We start from the raw sequence: 15,174 nt of genomic DNA on the forward strand, positions 1-15,174 counted from the left end.
TTCACAAAAAAGTAGTAATATTTTTATGTATCACATATTGCCTCCTTCGCATTAGATATGCAATATTTGGGATCCAGTGTTGTTTTATGAGTTAATGAAGAGAGAGTAAATTAACATAGATGTAAAAGAGCAGAGATATAAATGCTACTATCATTTTAGGTCGTTTCATTTTTATCGTGATAATCTAAAAAGAAAAACGATTTATTTTTAATTACGGAGTGAGTAGTATATCTCAGCAATTGTTACACTGAATGATGTCATTTTTTGTTTTATGTTAGTACCTAAAATAGCAAAAAACTATTGAGTTAATAGTGAAGAAGAGTATGAATTCTATTATTGATAGGGGCATAAGAGAAAACATGGATTTTCATATACCCAATTGCATCAATCCAACTAATAGCCTCCAACTTAGGAAAAAGATAAAATGTTGATCAAGGTGAAAATGCTTCATTTTCTGAGTTGGAATCATAAAAATAATCGTACATCATCATCTGGTCTATTACTACATTAAAGAATGGGAAAATATGTAACATAGGAAAATAGTCCTGTAACTCACCCATGAGTAACATAAATTACACCATATAAATCACTCCAACTATTCTGCCACTATCTTACATCTTCATCATATCCCATTTTCAACCATAGCAGAAACAATCAATATCCACACAGGTTTCTCCATAGCAAGACGAAAAATCTTAAAATGAATCATGATAGTAATGAACCTGTATGCGGCTCTGACGAATATCCGGACAGATCAATTGTCACATCACAGATCAACGTACAACACTTATGCAGGATTATGGTGAGATTAGCTCACTTGCTCTCCGATCAGGTCGAGACCAACGGCGAGAAAAGTGATCCCTTGAAACAGGAGGAAATAGAAGTGGATTCCTTGGGCAGACATCAGGCTTCTCACTGAGGCTGTGAGTAAGATGAGTGCGAGGGCGAGTTCCTTCCGGTATAGACGATTTCTCTTTTTCTTCCCGCTTTTCTTTGCCATCTCCAGCTTGTTCAGCTCAGCGAGACCTGATTCAGATGAGGATCTTTGCATGGAGGAGGATCTATGCAGAGTGGCGGGCTCATTTTCGACGATGGAGAGCAGATCTGCTTCTGATGATCTGCCCAATTTCTTGGTGACTATCCACTCATAAGAGCTTCCTAACTGAAAGAGGCCTGATATCATGGCGTTAAATTTGGTGACAGACATGGTGTTCTCGAACAGAAGGTATGGCACGATGAATGGAAATGATTGTGGTGATGGGAGGATGTTTAGTATCGAGACCAGTCCAGGAATGTAACAGACAACCCAGGCTGGGAGCTGAGCTTCAGGAAGGAACATGGTGAGAGGGAGAATAATGCAGAACAGGGTGAACGAGTAGAACGGTAGGATAAGCTTCCGGAGGAGGAAGAAGAGAAATATCAGGTTCACTTTCTTGAGGAAACTCACCTGAAATGTTTGACAGCATGGCTTAAATTAACTGGTTTCATAAAATATAAATAAATCAAAAAAGCAAACATCCACGACAAGTTCAGGAAAAGCGTTCATTCATTTACATAGAAGATAAAAGGCTAATTTAGCTCAAAATATAGAGGAAAGAAAATCTAGAATTCAAATGATAACAAATTTTCAATAGCATCTAGTCTTCAAGTGAGTTGTGCACAGCATAAATTTTATGGTTCTTCTCCAAGTATGATTGGCGGTTTTAGTCCTTGAAGCATTTATCTAACAAATGAACAAATTATCTACAAGATTATATTACGAGAAGACTACTCAGTTAGCTTTTGAGAAATGAGTTCGTAGACAAAAAGTTTAGGATAAAAGTTTAATTATGCTATTAACTGTTATATATAAATATCGTGCATCTTAAAATTTCTAACCAACTGTTTCTTTTATCTCAAGTTCTTATCCTATTTCCCATTAATTTAGCTTTTGGATGTTTCAGTACATTAAATGGTAGACAAGGCTGTATAGGATTACAAACCTTGGAATGCACTACATCCCAGAAACACAAACGGAATAATTGCATGGGTCCTGAATGCCAGCGATGTTGTTGTTTCTTGTATGCTTCATACGACTCAGGAAGTTCGCAGAGGCACTGCAGAGAAATGAGCATGCACAATTAGATGTGCTGATAGTGCAATAACAAGGGTAATTATGGTGAAAGTAAAACAAACCTGAACATCATTTAGATAAATGAATTTCCAACCACACAAGTGGGCCCGGACAGCAATATCCATGTCTTCAACAGTTGTTCTGTCTAGCCAGCCACCACAGTCTTCTAGGGCTTTGATTCTCCAAACACCAGCAGTGCCGTTAAAGCCAAAAAAGTTGATAAACCACCCATTGACCTGCTGTTCTACTTCAAAATGGAAGGCCAAATTTATGTGCTGTAATCTTGTAAGCAAATTCTCATCCTTGTTGACAAAACCCCACCTTGTTTGCACCAAAGCAAGGTCGTCTTTGCCCTTCATAATACATGAGTAATGAGTACTCGCTTAACATTATCTTTCTTGAACTACTTAAATCATGTGTGTGCTGCCTGATTACCTTGCATACAGAAATGTACTTCAGAGGGCAAAACACATTGCAACCGAGGGTAAAAGTAGGTACCTAGAATATCTCAATTTCTAAGATTTTTGAATGCATGGATTTAATGTTCTTCTTTACCTGGTATGTTAATGTTTAGGGGGCAGAACCTTACATCTCTATTCTAGTCCACAGCAAGCATTTCTCACAACCCCACTCTTTAATTATCCCCTACCTAATGATCAACTTACAAGCATTAAAAAGCTCTTAATAAGATAATATGCAATCACATGATGATGCTATATGAAAACAAGCTTAACATCATAAATATTTCTAACATTTTCCTAGCTACATTCATTTCTGAGGTCATTAAACATGAGGCAACAGGATTACCTTAAAGTATGGAATAGTTTTCTTCAAAAATTCTGGACCCGGCTGAAAATCCGCATCAAATATTGCTACAAACTCATAATTTTTCACATAATCACAACTCATTGCAGATCTAAGGTTCCCTGCTTTGTAGCCTGTACGAATGAGACGATGTCTGTAAATTATGTTCACGCCACTCTGTTGCCATTTCTGTACTTCCGCCTTAATAAGGTTTTGAACATCTGTATCATCAGAATCATCTAATACCTGTACAAGCATTCTTGCCTTAGGCCAATCCTGGACACATGCTGCTCCAATAGATTGTTGGTATACCTGAGAAGGATCAGAAAACAAAAGACTGAGATGTGTTCAATTATCAAATGTGTTTGAAAATGTAATGCATGTTCCAAAATGTAACCATCCAGAAAAATCAATCCAAATTGCCAATTTGTTTTCCCTTGTTGAGTACAAACCCATCCCACATCGGGAGTCTGTGGGAAAAACAAATCCGTGCGGGCTTGACCTAAAGCGGACAATATCAAACTAATGTTGACGACGCCGGCCATCCTGACATCCCTCTTTGACTCTATGTTATTAGTTCGATTTAGGAGGTGAATGAAAGACTTATTTGGTTATGGAACATCAATGGAATGACAATATCTTTCTAAGTAGCATGCTCAGTTAGCTCAGGTCAAACTAACTATTGTACAGCAGTTGCTTCCGATAAGGTATTATTACCCACAAGGCGTGCTTCTTATATTATGTGCCTTGGAAACTCAGAACCGAGCCAAGAATACTAAACTTAGTCATAGAAAATGATGCCAACAACATGAAGGTTGTGTTCTTTCATTACTTACTAAGATAGTACAAATATATCCTACACTAGTATCCCTAGCTAAAATTAACGAAATATTTACTTAGATTATGCTTACATGACAGTTCCAACTGCTGCATTTTGCCCATGCATCATAATGCAAGATTTAACCAAAATACAGATAACAATGCAGCTCAAAGCCCCTAACCAAAAGAGCATCATGAACATATAATATCTACTAAATTGATCTAGTAATCTCCATCACCAGTTCTTAGTACCCAATTCAAAAACCCAACTAATTCTCTAAAATCTGTAATCTCTCTAATCAAACTTAACAAATAGGCATTTTCAAGTAACATATGGATTTCTTAGGCATAAGATATAAACATTTAATTTCGAGTAAGACTCCTAAATTAATTATCCAAAACTACTAAATTCTCAGTAGGGATATGAAACCTACATCTCCTTACCTCCCTCTCATTGCACATTGGTATCTGAACCAATACCATCGGATACCTCTCCAAATCCCGGCCTTCCTTCTCATCATCTCCGCTATAATCCGTCTCTGCTACAGGTCTCAATCCTCTAATCTTAATGTATAAACAACCGAACACCAAAACGAATCTATCCACAGACTGAATCAGAAACAGGACGATGCACACATTCGTCAGGTTCTGCAGCAGCGGCGCCAAATAATCCGCCCTAATCTTCAACCACTTCGCGTAAACATACTCCACCGAGTCCTCGATTTCCGATTCCAAGCTCGGAGGACTGAAATGCCATCCTTTGAAGTACGCGACGAGCTCGCACGCGAGGAGGAAGACGCTCAGCGCCAGGAACAACTTGATGATCCTGTAAAGCTTCGATTCCGCCCGATTCCCCGCCGGCGCGGTGGCGATCCGCCGATTCGCGGTGCGCACGAGCGTCACGCAGCCTCCGGTGAGGAACGCGAACGAGTGCGCGATTTTGTGCAGCTTGAGGAGGTAAATCCAGGAGAGCTGCCGCGCGCTGCGCGAGCGGTCCTTCTCGGCCGCCGCGGCGGGGGATGCGGGGGCCTGGACGTCCACTGACAGGAATCTGAGGCTCTCGGCGGCGGTGGAAGGTGCCGCGGAGTCGTCGGCGGTCTCCTTCGAGCGCTGCTTGTTCCACCATTCCTGGAACTCGTGGTTCGGTGGACGAGACATGTGGATAGATATGAGCGCTTTTGCGTGTGCGAATTGGTCGGCAGTGAGGATCTGAGCTTGGATTTTATCAATGGCGGATCATCGCACGCACTGTGTGGTGTTTGTGTGTGTGGGGAGATCCAGAGAGAGAGAGGGAAGGAGAAGAGTTAAATTTGACGAAGTTGACAAATTATCTTTTTTCCTTTTTCCTTTTTCATATTTTATTTTTATTTTATTTCCTTTTTATGGATCAAAATTGATTTTAAAAGAGTAAGAGAATATAGAAGCCAAATAAATTTATTGTAAAAATTAATGGTGAATATGTTAATAAGATTTTGTCTTCCTATTATATAAGTGGGCGAATCTAAATGTTTGTTGTAATAATATTCCGTCCGTCTCATAGTAGATGTCACACTTGAGAGATGACATAGGATTATAAGAGATGTTATTTTGTGTGTTAAGTGATAAGAGAAATTGAAATTTTATAATTGATATGAGAGAGAATTTTTTTTAAATAGGAAATGTGACATCTTTTGTGAGACAAACTAAAAAAGAAAGTGTGACATCTACTATGAGACGGATGGATTACTTAGTATTACATAAAATCTTAAATAAAGACCGTCTCAATAGTATGAAAGTTTGAAACCTTCTAAATTAGTAGTAATAATTTAAAAGCATACAACTAAGTACATAAAATGAAATAGTAGCTTAATTATGCTACCATACACTAGTAGATAATATTAGATTGTAGTAGATCACTAATTGTTAGTCATTTAACGAGGATTTTGTAATAAAGTGTTTTTTTTCCTAGCTAGTTAATACGATTAATTATAGATTTGATATGGAGTATCTACATTTCATAATAAACTAGTAATATGTGAAGTTTCAATCTATAGAGGTATTTATTTTATATATATGGCCCAATATCAATGGGCTGCACCGACTGAGGCTTAAGAAGTAACCTTACAAATGGGCCCAACAGCATATTTTGAAGGCCCAATATGCGAGTTTTTTCAGTTTTTATTTTGATATGATATTTTCCAAAAAATTGGGATAAGTTAACCAACAATAATCATATAAACTTTAAAAGGGAAAAAAATTATCGAAATAGAAAACAAAAGATGAACACCATTTTAAATAGGGTTTGGGTATGACATTTTTGTACATTAATTTAGGTTTTGCTTCTTCATAATTAGTATTTTTTGTGAAATGTTTCTTCTTCGGCATATTTTTGGTGAATCACATTTAATTTAGTATAGTCACATCCATTAAATTTCATTAATGTATTTATGTTGATAAGAGAATAAAATATAGACAAAACATAGTGTTACTTGGTCTTCAATTTTGTGGTAGAGGTTTAACTAGTTGTAATTCTTTTATTCAGCTCAGTGACAGAACCATAAAACTAAACTCGCAGAGCCGAATGTTAGGAAACAAATGTGCTAAGTAATTACGAATATAAACAAATAAAGAATTAAATTGTTTATCTAGTTCAATACGATGTGTGCCACAGGCGATGTCAATCTACACTTTTCGATACAATTTACAAAGATGGAACAACTATATATAGGCAATATAGCTAGTAGTAATTCGAGTAACAATAGAAGTCAGATTAAGACTAGAAGAACATGTACGGAAGCCGACAAATGTTGGATTGCCATGATCGTAGACTAATTCATTTCCTTTCAGACTCCATTCTCTCATCGTCGATGCTGGTTTTTCTGAAGTTATGCATTGCTCCGACTATTGTGTGTTTTTTGAAAAAAATCATGAAAGTAATTTCCTCGTGTTTAGCATGGTTAAAAGATTCATGTTCATTGAAGCTGGTAGTACTAGTGTCATCTAACGTTTACTTTGTAGGACAAATCAATTTCCAACTAATAGCTTGATTGATATTTCACGAGTGCATGCATCTTGTATATACGCCTGCAAAAGGAATTAGTGAGTGTCACAATTTGTGATTAAGGCAGAAGAATGTGGGCGAACACACAGAATTTTGTCACAAGGAAAAACGACATCCCAAATGTCGATCCCACATAGGAAAAGGGACTGAAATTTTAGGGCACGTGGAATACCGTGGGAATCGGCAAAGACCACTTTGTAAGACTAGATACTTTTGGGTGACCGATAGCGAAGTAATACAGTGAGAAAATGGTGAAAGGAATGTCATCGGGGGAGTGAAATAGGACATGAAGACGTAAAGTCACAAGCAACGGGAGGAGTCAGGGTTTTGACTTCTTGTCTGTTGAAAAATGACCCGCGACTCATAGGTAGCTAGTGGCTTGGTTAAGGGAGCCCACCCGAGCGGTAGGGGAAGCGAGTCTTTCATAGAACAATTGTCACTGTCTAGATCAGAACCTGAATGATCTATCTATGTTTATGACGAAGCTTGAATGGAACTAAGTGGAATTTTGAATCGACTGATGTAGACGAATCAACAGACGAGTTGTTGTTAACGCCGAATTGCCACTCAAACCTAGCATATATTCCCCCGTTCATGAAACGAGTTGTGTTAGAAAAAATAGTGAAATGTGAATCTCATTTTTATATTTTAGGTATATAATAAAATGTAAGTGCAACAAATTAATGGAATGTGTGATATTCTTTTAAACGTAGAATGAAACTTCTATTGACATACATGCCAAAATAATAAAATGAAACTTTTATTGGTGGACATATATTTATTTTATTAAATTACGTATTTTCCCCTAATCTAATATATACATTGAACTTGACAATTGAGAATAATTTTTTCTATATTCATGTTTCTTGGTCAAGATTTTGACCCTCTCTCTATTTGGTTGTTGAAAGGGTGAAAGACGTCCTCCCAACTCCAAATTTGCTCTGTCACTGAATAAAATTTTCAAGACATATAACTTATTTATTAGTTTTTTAATGATTAATACTTCCAATTAACCTTGTGGGGTCGTGGGAACAATGATTCGAACCATCTATTTATGGGTTAGAAAGTAAGCGTGTTATCAATTAAATTGCATTTTTGAGTCTTCATTTGTAATTTTACATGTGTAATTTTCCCTACAAAGTACATTCTGCTGAAATTTGTACATTAATTAAGACAATTTAACAAAGTCATGTTCCTTTTTTATGTTCTTTCTGGGCTTTTAGAGCCCTTAGAAAAGAAAGGGAAACGTAATACAACATTCTTCATTGAGTGATTACAATAAAATGCTCTCACATAAACTCATAGTCTCATACTATATTTATAGTTTTATACTCGTAGGTCTTCGGGGAATTTGGGTCGGGACAAAGGCGCACGTGGATCGAGGTGCGTCATTACATGGCAGAGTTCTGGGCCGCGAATCAGTCCATTTGCAAGGCCATTGAGTAGTGAGGATGCGCAGCCTAGTGGATTGTGGATGTTTCGACCTGCGCTAAATAATCAAATTTGATATGACACGTGAATAGTATTGATCTAACTAGACTTATGGTCCTAGTCAAATACTAACTATATAAGCTATGCCTATATAATTTTTAACACATAATATGAAATTATTGAAGTTTACAATGTTAAATTATATAAAAAAATGAAGATAAATTGTATGTTGAGATAAGTATGCATAATTGATATAGTAACATAGAATATAAAAGTTAATTGGATAAGATAGAATAAATTATAAGATAAGAAAGAATAAAGTATGGAAGATAAGAGAGTAACAGAGAATATAAAAAGATTCGATGTACTGGATCACTTTACTTATAACGCCCCATTAAAGAATAGGAATCATTTATATTGCGACAAAGGGAGTATAATTATTCATAATATCTTTTAATCCAGCTTAAAGCAAAGACTATTATAAACAAAATCTGCCGATATTTTGCCGTGTAAGTGGTTTGGAAAAATAGTAATCAGACAAAAGACTCCATTATTTGATAATCCCTTTGCTGTTCCATAATCATCATGGTTAATTATAGATAAAAATATTTGTACTCTCTATTTCTAATGATGTCCACCCATATATATCAAAATATATATAGAGATGCAACAAATCTAACCTAAACTATAGTTAGATACACAAATCAAGTATATCCTTAATAAATATTGTTGAATCAAGAGAAAAAGGTAACCAAATATTTGTGGGGACGTTAATAAGTGGAAGACAATTCTATTTCACCATTTTATTTTTCGTAGTAATTTGAGAAATTTAAAAAGTGTACCTTAAAATTTCACTTGAAAATGCCCTCCAACCTTAGAAGTTGAAATCTAAACTTGCTACTATAATTATTTTGGAAGACATTATAGTTCACTGGTTATTGTGAGAATTAGTGTGCTCTAAAAAGAAAGAATACCTTTTTTTAATAATGAGAAATATACACTTTTTTTCCTTATTTCTTGTTTTGTAACCAGTGACTTATTAGATGATGCAATTGAATGATGATTAAAATGAGGTTAACGGTTTGGTACGACCGGATTCATAAGCTATTAATTACCTTTAACTATTGCATTTAAATTCAATTAATTCATCAACTATTCAAAAAATGAAGTCACTCTCATTCTTTATGTATCCACAAATTATACGAAAAATAGTACCCGTACAATAAATATGGATATATAAAAGAAGAAATCGTGCTTTAATTTCTCTATGTGAAATTTAAATTACTAACGTCAATAACAATATTAAAAATGTTAAAATCCATATAAGCATTATTAAAAGTTAATGCTAATATAAATTAAACAAGAACAATGATGTTTAAATAGCATAATATTTGTAATTTAAATTAACTAACTCCCCTTCCACATTTCCTAGCATGATGGTGTATTGTTTACTATTTCCATGAGACAGGTCTAACTCTATAATCAACCAAAACTCCTTTCAACTACTAATATATTATATTTAATAATAATATTTATCTTAACGTTTATAAGCAAAAGAGATCATATAATAAGAATCTTTCACATAATCAACTCACTGTCATCAATAATGGAATCCTCACCTAATATTATAACTAAAGGCTGCAAACGCAGAAATCTTTTTTGAAAAATATTTTTTATTTTCACTAACCACCTCTCATCAAATGATTAATTAATCTATCTTTTAAGAGCATCTTTTCATATACCTCACCCATATTAAGAAAATCTCAAAATGAACTACCATTCCTTCATTTTTTATGTAAACATCACTATATAATTATTCATCATCCAAATTTTTTTAGTGCCTCATTCATTGGGTTTAGTCAGAATCTCACCATTTGCCAACCTGGGATTCTCTTTCCCTCTCTCTCCACTAAGTAAATTCATTGAACACAAATTTTAAAAAAATTAGACAAACAAATATTGATAATTGAGGGGAAATATATTTATTTGATGGACTGGGAAGCTTCTTCAGTTTATAGTTAACCTGTAGAAAATTGCAGGGCCCTCTTCCTAGAAATGTGCCAGATTATATTATAATTGATTACAGCCAAATATTAATTGGAATCATTATTATTTATTTTAAGACTTTGAAATATGATAAATAGATAAATTAATAAAAGTGATCCCTTCCCTGACAGCTGGTTACAACATAAGTAACAATCATAACCACCAGAATTTTTTTTGATTTGATTACTGCACAATTTGACAATAAAACTCAATAAAAGTTACAAGATTGATTGAAACACAAAGCACAATAAAATTAACAAAAGTCAATTGAGAAAAGAAAAAAGTGCAAGAGCTGTGAATTCTTATTTTCCCGGAAACTATAATCATTAATAATTAATTACATCCTATATATTACTACATCATTACTCTGGAAATGAAATAGAATTACATAATTTTGTAAATAATAACAAAAACCCCTTAAAAAAGAGAAAAGATTCTTGGATTGGTTGTAAAAATTGATTAAAAATTCATCTCAGTTTATCTACAGCACAGCCTTTTTTCCTCCTGGAATCATGAGCTGTCATAGCTCCACTTTCATATTTGATGTTTGATTTTGAACTGCAAAATAATTAATAAAAATTACATTAAAATTTTGCCATCATTTTTCAACATAGTAAATATTATTTTTACTGCCACAATTAATTACCAGAATTCTGGAGAAATCCCATTTGGACAATGCTGTGCAGATCATCTTCAGTGAAGGCTGGAAACTGCATCAAACATAATTACATTCTCAAATTAGGTAACTTATTTTCATTCCCAAAATTTGAAACGAAGAATCTTTTTTACCTGGGGTAAATTTTCAGAAAATCCATCTAGAGGGAGAGGTTCCACGCTGGAGATGCTTGTACCTTGCAGCTGTTGGTGTTGTACATTCTGGTTATGGTAGATTGAGGAATCCAAAGGGTACAGTTGTTGCTGATACATCTGTGGAATCGAAATTGGACCCATCAAATCATTTCTCCAACAATTGTGTGTTCAATCAAGAGAGAGAAAATGACAAAATTACATCTTTGGAGAGAAGGTTTTCCATGTTGAAATCAAGGTCTGGATTCACTGATGCCAACTTCATTGACAAGAACTGTCGAGAAACATTAAAGAAACACAAAATTAGTCAAGAATTAATCTCTCTGACACCGACAGCTTTTCAATTTTAATAATTTAATTCAATTTATTTTTCACCTCGACTTGTCTCTGCAGTGATTGGACGTAATTTATGATTTCATCCAGCATTAGTGCTTTTCCGGTCACCTGAAAAAATTCCATTACAAAAAATGACATCTTTAATCAACCCTTTTTTTTTAATTTCTCAAAATCTGAATTAATTTGTACAAACCTTATTGCAACCTGGTACCAGATCTTGAAGCAGCTTCATTCTCTCACTAATTTTCTCTCTCCTAACCTAATAAATCAGACTCAGTTAAATTTCAAAATCATGTAAAAAAACAAGAAAAAATGGTGTGTGTTTTTACCCTTTCTGCTAAGCTATGGCTGTCAGTGGCTTGGCCTCTTCTGGCTCGGACATGAATGTAATCCTTCGGCGGCTCCGGCGGTTTTTGGTCGGATTTATTACATTCTTCCTCGTTTTCACAGTTTTCCGATTGCTTCGATCGCTTTGAGCTCCCATCGTCTGCGGCTTCCTAAAAAAAATGAATCTTTGAATTTGGTTGATTAATTGATAATTTGAGAGTTGAATTCGAACCTTGGCTGAATTCGATCTGTCTTCTTTGCTCTTGCCTCTGGAAATCCCCTTTCTTTTCCGGGAATTCACCTTCGCTGGAATCTGGTCGGAGACGGAGGATTCTCCGCCTGAGCCGGGTAATTCGCCGGAAATTTTCAGCGGCGGAGGCGAGGAGCGGCCGTTGAGGCTGCGGCTGCCGAAGCGGGAGAATTTCGCGGCGCGCTCGGCGAAGCCCGGATCGGCGGCGAGGGGCGGCGGAGCGAGGGTGGAGGAGGGAATTGAGGTCCACGATGAGTCAAAATGAGGGAATTGGTGGATTAGGGAGGAATTGGGGTTGAAGAAGGATTGATCGGAGCTCCATGGATTTGGCATTGGGGTTTCGAAGTGGAGTGGTTGGGGTGGTGGAATGCCTGAGCTCATGAAGTAGTCTTTGTCCATTTTTTCAAGATTTTTAGAGCCCAGAAATAAAAATGTGATCTTTTTGTTTTCCCAATAGAGGGAAATGGGAAAAATGGTGGCCAAGATCGAGTATTTTTGGGTCTTTAATTAAGAATGTGGAGACTTAATGTTGTTCTTCTTCAAAGACTATGTGCATGGAGAGAGAGAGAATGAGATTGAGGAGGAAGGTTGAGGGGAAGGGGAAGGGGAAGGGGGAGGGAAATGGAGGGTGGTGATGAAGTTATATAGATGAAATGGAAAATACTTATTTTAACCTTTTCTATATTATACTAATAGGAAAACACACACACACACACACACAAAATAAAATAAGCGCATAAAAAGAATTATATATATGTATTTATACGAATGAATATATACAAGTAGTAGTATTAATTAAGTCTTAGATACTGTATATAAGATATTTTCTCTTTGTGTCCCTCCTCCCTTTTATATATGCTCCATATTTGCATATACTGTCCTTATTTTTATGTAGTTTCACTTGTCAAATTATATATTTATATAAATAAATATAGTCAGTTTCATACCAACATTTTAATAAACAAAGACATTTTAAAAATTCAAGAATAAAATCCAACAAAAACAAATACTACAATAATCCACGGAGAACATGAGAGTTGGAAATCAAAATTCATAGTCTGAGATGGACAAGAAACCAATAATCAAAGACCAAGCAAATAAAGCAAGCAAAAACAACAAGATCAAACCCATTAAGGATGTGCGAAACATACAAGGTCCAACAAACTCGAGTGCGATTATGTCTCTTCATTGATTCTTATGATCGATTCAAGCTCTTTTATAGATTCACTCATCATTCATCTTTTCTTGTATATATTAGGCATTAGAAGCGACTATTCTTTTCAAACTCCCAGTTAAGCTCAAGCTCTTTGAAAATGATTTTATTTTGAATGTTGATATGGTTTGACTTTGCAGTCTTATTCATTGCCATGACAAACAAATACATACACAAAATTATCAAATCTTGAAAAATAATACTTTCTCCGTCCCACAAAAAATATGCACTTTCTGCTAAGCATGAGTTTTAATGTATAATTGGTAAAGTAAGAAAATGGTAGAAAGAAAAAGTAATTAAAATATTGTTAGTGGAGAATGAGTCTCACCTTAATAGAGAGAAAATAGTTTTCAAAATTAAAAAGTACATGTCTTGTGAGACGAACTAAAAATGAAAGAGTGCATATTCTAATGAAACTGAGGAGTAGGTAGATTAGGAAAAGTTTTATATGTACTCTCAACTTTTAAAATAGAATACTCCTATGGAGTAAGAAAAAATATCTTTAAGTCTGTTTATTTTTATTTAGAAATTTGAGTGAACATTGCAGGCGTTAAAAGCGGTGGAAGAACTAGGAAAGGTTAAATGCCGGGCCTTCAACGTCAAACCACCAAACTTTCTTGAAATTACCCCTTTTTCAAGATGGTTTTGAACATATTAACTGGAAATTTAGAGAAACATTTCTATTAATTTTTGGTAATCTTTTTTTTCTTTAAAAGAATTGCTTCTTTCTAACTTGGTGGTATAGGAATCACGAATGTTGCGTTCTGATACTTTCACTATTTGTGGGTGCTACTTCTACTTTTTATTTTATTATAGTCTGTTGGTTTAATAATAATATGCACATTTGACACTTTAGTGGTTTTATTCTAAAAGGGTCACTTTCCCAAAGATTGCTTTTGTAACTTTGTTGATAAAAATGTGTGATATTACAAAATAAAGTTAAACAATGAAGTGAAAACTTTTAAAGGAAAAGATTGAGAAATAATTTTTTGACTATTGGGAAAATTTGTAACTTTGTTGTTTAAAAAATGCCTTCTAGTTTGGGATCATGCAGAGCCGCAGAGGCACTGAGGCACGGTGTCAAAATAGGTTGCTTCTACTTGAATAAAATATTTTTTTACAAAAACAATTACGCAAATAGATGGTAAAAATATTTTAGAAAAAAAAAGATTTTGTAAGACTTTTGTCACGATGGTAAAATTCTACTTTATGGATTTTGTAGAATCTTATATATGTATATAGAAATGTAATTGTGTCATTTGAAAATGACCTAACTTTACATTTATATGAATTGTTGGAAAAAGTAGCACAATCCTTTTCGTAAAAAAAAAATACTACTATCAAGTACTATCAAGATTCAAGATTATGATCATTACAAATAGAATTAAATTAGCAAATTGTGAAAACATTGCAGCATTTAATTAACCATATCAAATTAAAAATATATTTGATAATACATGTAGCAAATAGTAAGTTCCATTATATCATGTTTGATGACATGCTTACGTTATTAAGAGTAGTTGTTAAAAATCAAGAATCATTTTTTAGTTTAATAATGCTGAGAGGAATTGCTTCGACATTGTACATTCTTGTTTACCCACGTTTATTAGCCAAAGGCAAGATCAAAGTTGAAATTAAGTAGAAAAGGAATAATTTGCTTTCGAAGTTCGAGATTTTATTAATTAAAATAAATTTATATTATTTCTATAATTTATTAGAAGGTGGCCTGCAGAAATTTGGGCCTCGAAAATCACAAGTTTTGCAGCTTTTGATTCGGCCACAGCCCACTAATTTCATTGGTCAGTTTAGTTTTAATATTTCTCAATGATTGGAGTCAACAGAAGCTGTCTCACTTGATATTAAAGTCGAAGGGGGTTAAAAACTTCTTCCCGTTCCATACTAATAGAGTCATTTTGTCATTTTGTTACGTTGCATAGTAATAGAGTCATTTCCTTTTTTAGTATAAGTCAACACATTTTTCTACACTT

General features: G+C 34.6%; 2 protein-coding genes across 2 annotated transcripts; both read right to left on the bottom strand.

The window, feature by feature from the left end:
• Nucleotides 1-425: 425 nt before the first annotated feature.
• On the bottom strand, nt 426-5,045 carry LOC121745344 (probable xyloglucan glycosyltransferase 6). The gene is made up of 5 exons (XM_042139208.1): nt 4,181-5,045; nt 2,921-3,229; nt 2,176-2,466; nt 1,983-2,096; nt 426-1,447 (listed from the first exon to the last, which is right to left on the bottom strand). The coding sequence occupies exons 1-5, from the start codon at nt 4,892-4,894 to the stop codon at nt 809-811; spliced, it is 2,067 nt and encodes a 688-aa protein (XP_041995142.1). The 5' UTR covers nt 4,895-5,045; the 3' UTR covers nt 426-808.
• Nucleotides 5,046-10,520: 5,475 nt separating this feature from the next.
• Nucleotides 10,521-12,589, bottom strand: LOC121743070 (transcription factor bHLH62-like). Its single transcript, XM_042136253.1, has 8 exons — nt 11,956-12,589; nt 11,726-11,893; nt 11,590-11,655; nt 11,436-11,504; nt 11,263-11,334; nt 11,043-11,180; nt 10,900-10,963; nt 10,521-10,811 (listed from the first exon to the last, which is right to left on the bottom strand). Exons 1-8 carry the CDS (start codon nt 12,370-12,372, stop codon nt 10,774-10,776), a joined length of 1,032 nt encoding a protein of 343 aa, XP_041992187.1. The 5' UTR covers nt 12,373-12,589; the 3' UTR covers nt 10,521-10,773.
• Nucleotides 12,590-15,174: the final 2,585 nt, after the last annotated feature.

This window comes from Salvia splendens, chromosome 8 (assembly GCF_004379255.2).
Source record: "Salvia splendens isolate huo1 chromosome 8, SspV2, whole genome shotgun sequence".
Taxonomy (NCBI): Eukaryota; Viridiplantae; Streptophyta; class Magnoliopsida; order Lamiales; family Lamiaceae; genus Salvia; species Salvia splendens.

What these genes read in the sequence shown, in the direction of transcription:
- LOC121745344 (XM_042139208.1), bottom strand. Translation starts at nt 4,894, where the DNA reads ATGTCTCGTCCACCGAACCACGAGTTCCAGGAATGGTGGAACAAGCAG. An exon ending in AAACTATTCCATACTTTAAG is followed by an intron (nt 2,467 to 2,920) that starts GTAATCCTGTTG and finishes TGTATTATGAAG; the next exon opens with GGCAAAGACGACCTTGCTTT. An exon ending in GGGATGTAGTGCATTCCAAG is followed by an intron (nt 1,448 to 1,982) that starts GTTTGTAATCCT and finishes CAAACATTTCAG; the next exon opens with GTGAGTTTCCTCAAGAAAGT.
- LOC121743070 (XM_042136253.1), bottom strand. Translation starts at nt 12,372, where the DNA reads ATGGACAAAGACTACTTCATGAGCTCAGGCATTCCACCACCCCAACCA. An exon ending in ACAGATCGAATTCAGCCAAG is followed by an intron (nt 11,894 to 11,955) that starts GTTCGAATTCAA and finishes CATTTTTTTTAG; the next exon opens with GAAGCCGCAGACGATGGGAG. An exon ending in TGGTACCAGGTTGCAATAAG is followed by an intron (nt 11,505 to 11,589) that starts GTTTGTACAAAT and finishes GAATTTTTTCAG; the next exon opens with GTGACCGGAAAAGCACTAAT.